The 11348-nt window shown below is 38.2% G+C and overlaps 1 protein-coding gene across 1 annotated transcript; it reads right to left on the minus strand.

Annotated features, from left to right (window-relative positions):
* Positions 1 to 3408: 3408 nt before the first annotated feature.
* On the minus strand, positions 3409 to 10309 carry LOC121792262 (probable LRR receptor-like serine/threonine-protein kinase At1g67720). The gene is made up of 15 exons (XM_042190129.1): positions 9917 to 10309; positions 8332 to 8863; positions 7742 to 8247; positions 7300 to 7432; positions 7057 to 7128; positions 6894 to 6962; positions 6744 to 6815; positions 6368 to 6436; positions 5953 to 6101; positions 5617 to 5858; positions 4904 to 5030; positions 4765 to 4833; positions 4432 to 4618; positions 4095 to 4230; positions 3409 to 3995 (listed from the first exon to the last, which is right to left on the minus strand). The coding sequence occupies exons 1-15, from the start codon at positions 9993 to 9995 to the stop codon at positions 3660 to 3662; spliced, it is 2778 nt and encodes a 925-aa protein (XP_042046063.1). The 5' UTR covers positions 9996 to 10309; the 3' UTR covers positions 3409 to 3659.
* Between the last annotated feature and the right edge of the window lie 1039 nt (positions 10310 to 11348).

Here is an 11348-nt window from a genome sequence, read left to right on the forward strand (position 1 = left end):
GGAAGAACTGCCCCGCTGCCTGGAAAGGGATGTACACTACTGGTTTCAAGGCCAAGAATCCCACGATGATCCTTGAAGCGGTAGCTGACTACCGGCTGTGGATTTGACATGCCTATTTTGGAGTAGCCGGGTCGAACAACGACATCAACATCCTCCAGTCGTCGCCCCTTTTCAACGACCAGTGCATGGGCGTCTGTCCGACCGTCAACTTCATCACCAACGGCAACCAGCACAACATGGGCTATTATTTGGCGGATGGGATATACCCGATGTGGCCCGTCTTTGTGAAGACGATCAGATGCCCAGCAGATGAAAAGAAGATATACTTTGCGCAACGTCATGAGGCAGCGCGCACGGATGTGGAGCGGGCATTCGGAGTGCTACAGGGTCGATGGGTGGCAGTGAAGGGTCCCGCACGGCTGTGGTATGTTGACAGCATCGCCGACATCATGTACGCCAACATGATTGTCGAAGATGAAGGTACAACACTGACTGAGTGGACCGACGAGGACGCTGATGCTGCGGGTCCAAGCTATGGTGTGGCCACTGACAATGTCCGCATGGGGATACCCCACGACGATGTCGATCGAGTCCGTGCATTCGCCGACATGCGCCAAAAATAAGCCCATGTTCGACTCCAGAACGATATTATTAAAGAAGTATGGCAGCGGAGGGGTCGTCGTTGATGTGGGGGTGAAGCATTATTGAAATGTATTTTTTTAATTTGGTGAAATGTACTTTTCTTTTTTTTTATTAATGGAATATTTTTCCCTATTTGTGTCGACTATTTAATTTCGTAAATTTCTTACTTCCGGAAATTGTTTAATTTGTGAATTTGTGAATTTTTTTAATTGTGGGAATTCCTTCAGGAATTCCGCAGGGAATTCCGCCACTATGCAGTGGGAAATCCTTATGACGTGGCATGAGGTGTTTTTGGGAATTCCGCGGGGAATTCCGCACCACTGTGGATGCTCTAAGGCCACATTTGGTTGTCAGGATTCTGTTTGGCAAAGTAATCTGATTCCTTAAATTTTAAATTCCTATGTTTGTTTCAATTTTTAATCATATGGGAAAGTAATCAGAATCCCATGAACAAGGAAATTTAGTACAACTTTCCAGGATTCTAAATCCTAACTTTTCTTAGGTATTCTTTTTTTCCAGTTTTAGGATTCTTACATTTTTAATGTAATATATTATTATTATTATTATGATATTATTATTATTATCATAATAATAATAATTAGATTGTTTTAAAATAATTTAAAACTATAAATCATGCTTAATTTCAGAATAATAAATAACTATAATTAAAATGATCATAATTATAACTATGCTATTATAATTTTTATTATCATAATAATAATAATAATTAATAATTTATTAAATAATGAAAATATAATTATATAATAATAAATACTAATTATTATTTTATAAATTAATAATTAATTAATAAAATCATAGTGAAATTTTAAATTATAAAATTTATTTAATTATAATTTCCTTAAATATAATAATAATAATTATTATTATTATTATTATTATTATTATTATTATTATCATCATCATTATAATAATTTATAATTATAATACTCCATGCAACTATAATATACTTGTATTATTATATATTGTGATGGATGATCCATATTTAAACTATTTAATAATAAATATAACAATATAATTATTATAGTTTGTAAATAATAATTTATTAAAAATTTTATTATTATTCTTCTTTATAAATAAAATAATAATAAGTCTATTTTTAGTTCGGTGTTTAAATCAAATACTATAAAATTTAAAATCTTGATATTTTCTAAACACAGGAAAGTAAAGTTATTGGGAATCTTATTCTCAGAATTCATTTTCTCAGTAATCATTTTCGTTGTCAACTTTACTTTCCCACCCCCCGAGCCCGAGCCCGCCTGGCTTGATTCGTCTCGGCCCCTCCTCCCTCTAGCCGCCTTCGCCACATTTCTCCCTTGCGACCGACGGCGCCCACGGGAAAACCCCCTCGGTATCGTCTGGCGGGGTCTCCTCCTTCTGCGAGGCAAACTCTTGTGGCCCGCTGCCCGAACCGCCCTCACCAGACGAGTATTAGCCACTAGCCGTGTGCTTCATGCGCTTCGAGGTCAAGCCCGAGCTGGACCCCGCACACCGCCGGCCCACCTTTCCTCGTCCCTGACGACCTCCCAAACATCGGCATATTTGAATTATTTGCCGGTGTCTTCGTAGTAGACCCGCAAAGCCGACCTCAGAATGTCGGCTCTCGTGGCTCCGCTTTGGTACTGAGCCGCTTCATGCTTGTAGATGGCGCAAAATCGTTTGACCTCTCTGTCGACTCGGTCAAAGTGAGCGCGGAGCATCTTATATGTGCGGCGGCGGGTCTTTTTCGGCTTAATCTCCTAGTAGGCCTCGGTGACCTTTTTCCCAGAAGCACTTCTGGGGTTGTTGATTCCCCACGATGGGATCGTACGAGAATCTGGGAGAGTCCCTGCGAATAATCTGGGAGAGTCCCCTCCTCCTCCTCGTCCGCCTCCGCCTCCGCCTCCGCCCTGGAACTTCCCCCGCCTCGGCCTTCTTCTGGACTGGGTTGAACCGAATAATCCTCCCGAATCTGGGAGAGTCCCTGCGAATACCGCGGGGCGGAGGGACGAGTGTATGCATCCATATCAAAATTGAGTGGTTGGTACCCCCTCGGCGTCGACGAACCATGAGTGCCCGGCGTCGACGAACCGGAACCACCCAATGTGTTGTACATGTTCCCCCAGTCTCCGAACGCGTTGAGATCCCACCAGCCGGAGCTGCCACCGCCGGAGTTTCTGTCGCCGGACATTTTGTGATGAGATGTTAGATGAAAATTGAAGAGAAAATGGAGATGATTTGGGAAGAATAGATGTGTAATTGTGTGTGAAATGATGATGAATTAGGAGTATTTAAAGAGTAAAAAAAATAAAAAAATAAAATAAAAAAGGGAAAAACGGCTCTATTAACGGTAATATTACCGTTTAACAATTTTTATTTATTTATTTATATTTATTTAATCTGATTTTTTTTTAAAAAAAGAATTATTGCGTCAGCGTGACGACGCCCACTCGCGGGACGGCGAGTGGGCGTCACGCATCGCCTGGGAGCGCGCCACGTCGCCTCGGCGCGTGGCGAGCCGTCTCGCGTTTCGTCGCGGCGGAACGGGACGTGTGACTTGCTGGGGACGAGACGGGGCGCCGCAACGCGTCACGCCGCCGTCTCATCCCAGCGTGACGGAACACGGAACACGGGCCACCCGCGTGACGCGTTGCGGGTGGCCTCACAAAGAAAACTTATATATTAGAGTAGTAGTAAATTTTAAAGTACTTCTTGAAAATAATTGATTGAAGCAGAAAAAATCTATACAAAAAATATGAAAAACTAAAGTAACGGAAAGGACACTACTATTCACTCAAATTATCGCATCATAAATTATAGTTTTACAGAATGCACGATATATTTCCCAGAAAAATGGTCAAGAATGATGAACAATATATAGACCAATCCTTAAAAAAAAGCAAAAAAAAGGCTGGAATATACAGTAAATCTACACAGACTGTTATGGTTTATCCCAGCAGCAGGCTGTGTGACTAAATGTAGCAGCAAAAGTAATCCAACCAAAAATTATCACAATAATTTTACCGAGCAGTTGGGCGTGCTATGGATTCATCGATGGCCAAGTAGCGGTGGTCGCTGGAGCCGATATCCAATGACCCCAAGTTGAGGGACGAGTGAGCCGAGCGCCTAGATATCTCGTCTGAGCTGCCTTCCCTCACTGCTTCTGCCCCCCTCTCAATGGCGAGTGCATCTTGGATCTCCTTTATGACTTCAGACATCCACGGCCTCATGCTCCCGTGGGGCTGCACGCACATCAGCGCCTTCTCCGCTATCTTCCACATCGACTGTATGTCGTATTCGTGCAATGCAGGGTCGATGATCCCTTGCAAGTCTCCACTTTCAATGTGCAACTTTGCCTGCCCACAAGGATACATATAGTATTATCATTTTTACTAATTTTTAGTTTTATTTTCAAGTAAACGATGAGTAACATGAAATCTAAGAGGCACTCTTACCCACTGGACTATGTTTCGGCAGTTATGTCCAAAATTTTCGTTAGAGATTGCTTCTTGACCGGATATTAGCTCAAGGAGGATGACCCCAAAACTGTAGACGTCGCTCTTGTCTGTAAGCTGCTGGGAGATGTAATATCTGCATTGCGTGAAGGAAGAGCAATGACTCGTGTGAACATAAGCAACATAACAATGCAAACTGAGCTTATATTTGATTCTTGTTTAAATGCAAACCTATGAATAGACCTAACTATCATATACCAAGCAAATTGTAGCTATTCCAATGGATATGATACTACACACTCCTAAAGAAAGAAAGAGAAAAAGAAGGAAGACGTACTCAGGATCAAGGTAACCAACAGTTCCTCGAACTATGCTCGACACGTGGGAAGCTCCATCAACTGCTAGTTTCGAAAGGCCAAAATCTGAAACCTTAGCTCTCATGTTCTTGTCAAGAAGAATATTGCTGGTCTTCAAGTCTCGATGAATGATCGCTGGAACACAACCAGTGTGGAGGTAATCTATTCCTGAACGAACAAAAGGAGACAACATTTCAAAATTGCTTTTTCTACTAATCAATATGCCGGTGTTTGGGTCAGCTCTCTTCTCCAATTTTTATGCAGTAAAATGAGTTTATTCAGTAATGGATGAAATTTAGAACTGGCTAACCAACCTTTGGCAGCATCCTCAGCAATCTCAAGGCGTTTAATCCAATTAATTCCTCCTCCAAGTGTTAAGGGCCCTGTGGAAAAATACCAAATTGGTTCAGCTATCATCAGGTTAATTGATCATATCTCGATGAAAAAACTTACCATAAAGATGTTCCTTAAGAGTCCCCTTGTGCATGAACTCGTACACGAGAATACTCTTTCCTTCTTCTTGGCAACATCCAATAAACTGTACTAGATTCCTATGATGTATTCTTGAAAGAAGAGAGACCTGTTCGCACCTCAAATCAGTATCAGAGAGCAGACCTAATATATAACACTACTGCACAGTTCATTAAATTATGCAAAAGCTAACCATATGGATTTCAGATATGAATTAACCAGCTCAAGTTGCTTAAATAAATCTAATCATCTGTGGCAGATGCCACAATAAAGTAAATAAGTTTGATATACAGGCAAATCAATAAAGATTCCATCTCGAAGTTAGAGTCTGATTACATTACTCTTGCAAGCAAGAAACAGGAATGGGAAACATAATTGGAAGATGCATGAAACAGAATATCAAATTTCCAGACACTAAAATCTCTGACATATCATAGGATAATCATTTACTTGGCTTTGCTTTTCAAAATCATGTGTACATAGGCCTAATTCTTTACTGCCTTTATAGACAATTAGATTGATAGACATTGATTATGTTAATGAAAAACCAATTGCAACTTTAAAATTGAAACGTAGAAAGAAAGTTGGAAGCAATTTCAATAAATCATTCCGATAATTATGTAGTCAAGTGATTGAAGAGGTTTAACATTCTCCAAACTGTTGCAGAATTCAAGCTAAACAGTAATATTACGTACTTCATTGGTAAACTCTCGCTTCCCCTGGAAGGAATCATTGGTCAAGCGTTTGACTGCAATTTCTTTACCATCAGGCAGTCTCCCATAATATACAACCCCAAAGCCTCCCGATCCAATTCTTCTCTCAAAATTATTTGTAGTATCCTTGATCTCAGCTAAAGTGAAGTAATGAGCAGCTTCAGCGTTTGTATCACCCAGGGAAGAAGCAAGCTTTTGAGGAGGCAAATTATGTTGAGATTCTCCTAATAGAAATCAAATATAGCAAAAATTGTTGTGTTCGTCCAAGTAAGATTGCTGTACATAATGAAACCTTGGTTATAAGTGTTTGAGTCTAACCTTTACGAGGAGGTTTCTTCTTTCCTTTGAGCAATAAGAAATATGTAATGGTAGCAATAAGCATAACAGCAGCTGCAACTGATGTCCCGATAATAATGTTCTTATGGCTCCCTCCCTTCTCCTTGTGAAGGCCTGCATTCCCTGTGTAGCTGAACACAGATGATAAAGAGTTCTCAGATAAGCCTGAGCAACAACTTACTAGAAGTCTTTTTGCAAGATAAAAATTGAAATGCATTTCAAAATTGTTTTATTAGTTAAGGCAGAGAGAGAGAGAGAGAGAGAGATTTTACAAGAATAAGTATAAATATTTATTTATACACAAAATTGATTATGAAATATATATTCACCATGGAAGCAATTAATATATACCCCAGTATCCAAAGTAAATAGACTGGCAGGCAACTAATATACTCACTTCAAACTCAGATCTTTATTAAGAAGACCAGATGGAATTGTCCCAGCTAACAAATTGTTCTGAATGTATCTGCGACCAATGGAGACGAGACTCAGAAAAATCTTAATGAAAAGTACACATGTAAGAACAGAATAATACTGAGCAAACACATCGAACAATACCAATTTGGCCATTTTGTCAGAAAATTGATGTTTTTGGAAGTACAAAACTTTTACAGTAAAAAACAAAATTCCCGTTGGAGCAATTAGCAGGTAAGCAAGAATAAAGAACAATTTATTATGGGATGAATTTTCAGAAATTGAAGTTTCACCATACTCCTGACCAAAGTTATGTAACGAGCTAGTATTGAGATATTATTTTAGCTCTTCAAACTTACAATTCTCTCAACTTTGACAAATCTGCCAAGGAAGAAGGCAGTTCACCATTCAATCGGTTATCCTCGAGATGTCTGCACAGTGAAACAATGAATCAGTTGCTCTAACAATAAAGCAAATATTTAAATAGACAGAACAATTGGAGTACACACATTATTTTTAAGTTAGGGCATCCAGAAAAGTCTGGAATTGGACCACTCAGTGAGTTATTATCAAGCCATCTGCAATGAATAGGCGAACAACAATTACGATTTGATCATGAACCAGGATAGGGAAAGCGGCATTGAATAATAAACAGTGGAGCCAGCAACTTACAACTCAACTAAGCCCCCCAACTTTGTGAACTCTACTGGAATTGTTCCCGACAAATTCTTCCCAGACAGTTTACTGCACAAGCACAAAAATGGTCAAAAAAGATACAGATCATATTTTCAGGTTCAAGTTAAGTTACAAAAGTCGGCAACCAAACATATTTATCTGTATGTAATGTAATCCATTCTGAACTTCAAACTAAAACGGCAGAATACAACATTAAACTAAGAAAGAAGCAGAATTTACATCGATGCTATCATTGGTCGAGGATCTGAACTACACTGGACCCATGACCATGGAGCTGGAATGCAGGGGTCACCCCCTTCATTTGCCCACTTAAATGATTTATAAGACAAGGCTATTGCAGCCAAAACTGGTCCTGCAATTCAAAGAATTAGAGAGTCTACAAGCTGTAGGAAAGCACATTATGTAGTAAGTAAAAGGAAGCTCTTTTTCGTGTTCCTCACTCAAAAAGTTAACTACTCAACCTACTAAACAGAAAAGAACAAATGATCGTAGCTCAATGGACTCAACTTCCCAACAAAATATGGGATATGTAGGGAGGAAAAAGTCTACATAGTATTGTGGTATCGTAGAAGAACTCTTTTATTGTTTTTTTCAATTGTAATGAATCCATCAAAACAGAAATGCAGAGTCTGCATGTTTAAGAAAATTTTCTCGTACTCACCATCTGCAGAGCCATCACTCTTTTTCAAATATCTATTGACCTCCAAGGCATTCAGCAGAGGACCCATTGTAGAATCAGAAGTCCTCCCAAATCTGAAAGATAAAACAAATGGTAGAGAAATGTTGTAGTATCCTGGCTCATACAAGCGATACTGTCCTTGGGCGTTTTCTTGGATATTAACAACAGCCTTGCTAAGATCAGGAGCGCCAGGGAGCATAAACCTGAACTTTCTAGCATCACTTGGACCCAAGTCTTCAATTTCGGCAAAGTAACAAAATGCCCAACCAGGAGCAGGAAAACCATCGAGGTTCAAGCGATACGTCAATGATCCATTTCTGCCAACTACAGCTGTCTGCATTACCTTCTGCGGTGGCCATTCATCCCTGCTGACATCAATTGGCATTTGTGTGGATATTTTTTCAGTTCCTGGGGCAACATCAACAAGGTAATTGGCTTTTCTCACTGAGTCAGACTCCCATATTCGATCAAATGGGTCATCTGGAAACCTACAACATAAATGAAACTTTGAAGACTTGCAATTCCAAGAAGCAAAACGAAAACAAGTCGAACTTTTCAAATTTCAGGTCTACCTGACCGGTTTGTCGCTCTCTGCACCAAAATTTATTCTTGCGGACACACTGAGGTAAAATTGGCTCTCAAACTGATTGAAATAGATGGAACCATTAAACTGTCGGAGCTCAAGGGTGGATATAAACGGCTGACCAGTTGTTGCATTGGACAAACAAACACTGATGGTAGGATCTGTAGCTAGAAATATTAACTCTTGAAGCTCTATTGTATTAGCATCTGAAATTACTATAGTAGCCCAACGTGTAGGCCCAAACGAAATGTCAAACTTGGGATACACATTGTTGTTGTCAAAGTTTCCATACAAGAAGGTCGCTCTTATGAGATACCTGGTCCTACTGACAACATTGAATGTGTAGCAATACTTGTTATCATCTGCTGGGAAGGATCTTAGTGTCTTATACTGTTTTCTGGTCTCATTGGCTACAACTATGTTAACTATATCTCCAGTTAACATGTAGTTATCTGGACTCCATTCAAGACCTATTTCATCTGTAAAATTATTGGAACCACCACAATCCACACTCACAAAACCTGCATTGTTATAGTGATTGGGTATCAGAGTAAATTCAAATGAGTTTATGCGATCACTTAACAGGCCCGAGTAAATCTATACTTATATACAACAAGCCATGACATGAGCTATGGTTTCTATTGAACATGATATCAATTGAAACCTCTGCACTTCATCACCACACATACAGAAGGACATGAAGCAACTTACTACTACTAAGTGTAGCAGGGTTTTGGTAGCATGTCCGTGCTAAGCTAACATTAGTTAACCAAGAATGTCAATGATTTGGTTTTTGAGTGAATTGTTCTGCATTTGCAGCTCAAACAAAACATGTGACAGCAAAAATATAGTAGAACAGTTTGCAGTAAAGCAGGAGCATGGCAGTGATGCCACAAGCCATAAAGAAGTCTCAGCTTCACAAAGTTTTTTGTTTCGGAAACCTACATTACTAAAACGATTATGTGAAAAAGGCCTATATTAGCACTAAGCAGGGCAAGAGGTTGTCTCCAAATCGAGCACATGGCCAGCCCTGAAGTAAATACATAAAGATGGCAGATTTACATCAGATCATAAAGCTTATGAAAGTAACAACTGTAACATTGGAGGCTTGCTAAACCACCTTAGTTCCTTGAATAACATATTTTAGTCCTGTATGACAGTGGAATACACCTCAAGTAAGAGACTATAGCAAGTCACATATCTAACACAGTGGGCAATTCTCCTTATTATGTAAATAGGAAATGTCAGAAATAGGTCATAAATCTCCGGCACCTTAAAGATGACACTGTATCCTTACTTAGCAAATAACAGATCGAATTTTGCAAAAAGGCTGCATCCACAATTCATATACTACAAGACACCATATTAATTGCCCCACTCATACAACTTACTCCACACTAACAAAAATCGTTTTATACAAAACTGACAATAAAAAAGATGGAGACATTTTGGGGAAACAAAATAAATAATGACAAGAAAAAGAAAATCCCACCGTGGAAAATACTCGAGAAAATTCAACCAAAAAAAAACATTGAAACCAAATCGAAAAGCATGTAGAGAAAAAAGTGAGGAACCTGGCATCTGGGCTGTGGAAACATCCATGAGGAAAAGAGAGTACAGAGAGAAAACGAAGAGAAATCCAGCACACCCCATTTCTCCTCTCTCTTCAAATACGAATATGGAAAGAGTACTAGGAAGTTGAAGCCATGAACTATTACGAAGAGGTACGAAAAAAGAAGAGAAACAGAAAGATTTGGAGCACAAGTGGATGGAGATCCTAGTTTCCCAGTATCGAATAATGATTCAAACTGCAATAATTATAGTAAGAAGTTCGTGAGAGAGGAAAGTTCTTGAATAAGTACAATGTGAACAAGAGAGAGAGAGAGAGAGAGTGGGTTTAGCTTTTTGCTGAAGTTCAAGTGTTGATACAACTCAAAAAGAAAAAAAGAAAGTGTTGAATAGACTCCAGCTCCAAGTCTGTTGCTGCTGCTACTTTATCTTTCTTTACATTTAGCACCGGATTTATGTTATCGGATTAAAAATTGTTATACTAATATTTTTTCCAAAAATAAAATTGATAATAATTTTTATGGCTCGTTAATTAGAACAAATGATATGATTCCCCGTACTTCTATAGCTCTTATTAAGCATTGCTTAAAGCTACTACTATTTTATTGGATGATTTGTAGGTATCTTAGAAAAGTCGTTATCTCGTGATTATTGAAGTCAATCATATTTGAATAAATTATTGAAGTACGAACTCAAAATAAGGAGTATCAATCAAACCCTTAACTGACAAACACTTCTTCCTTAATCTATATACCCAAAAGAAATACTCCACCTATGATGACACAGATGGAAATGGTAATAACTTAGATCTAGTCTTTCAGTAATCATCAACTCTTCTCAATGTTTAATTCTGGAAATTTTTGGATTAACATGCTTTTTTTCATGTAGTTTTCCATATTTAATTAATGAAATTTTAATTAATTAATTTTAAAATTTTTTGTTTTACCATTATAAAAAATTAAACAGATATATGGAATTCGACAATAATAAAAAAAGTTGAAATGAAAAAAATTGAATTGATATATTTTGGGATGAAAATAAGGCTGTATCGTGGTGTGGCTAAATATAGAGCTGCTAACAACTGAAAAAAGAGAACTGTGAACTTATCCCGTTTCTGTTTTTATAGACTTGCGTAATCGTAAACACACGACTCTCACACATTGAGATGGTTATGCGCGCAGTGACAACAATTCCTAATTATAATTAGTAGCAGATAATTAATGGAGTACTTAATTAACTATTAGTAATACTCCGTAATTATTTACTACGTACTTAATCATATTAACATTGGCGGAACTAGGTGATGGAACAAGGGGTTTAATCAACTCATTCTTTTAAATAGTTTCTTTAAATTTTTTTTAAATTTTATCTAAAGTTTGTGTAAATTGTTATACAAAAGCCCTTATTAATAATCTAAATCATTCAAAAATATACTTT

This window comes from Salvia splendens, chromosome 2, assembly GCF_004379255.2.
Source record: "Salvia splendens isolate huo1 chromosome 2, SspV2, whole genome shotgun sequence".
Taxonomy (NCBI): domain Eukaryota; kingdom Viridiplantae; phylum Streptophyta; class Magnoliopsida; order Lamiales; family Lamiaceae; genus Salvia; species Salvia splendens.

Bases quoted from the DNA above. Each gene is read 5' to 3' on its own strand.
- LOC121792262 (XM_042190129.1), bottom strand. From the start codon at position 9,995: ATGGGGTGTGCTGGATTTCTCTTCGTTTTCTCTCTGTACTCTCTTTTC. The intron at 8,864-9,916 runs GTTCCTCACTTT...ATAACAATGCAG, and splicing joins TTCCACAGCCCAGATGCCAG to GTTTTGTGAGTGTGGATTGT. The intron at 6,816-6,893 runs GTGTGTACTCCA...TTCACTGTGCAG, and splicing joins TGCCCTAACTTAAAAATAAT to ACATCTCGAGGATAACCGAT.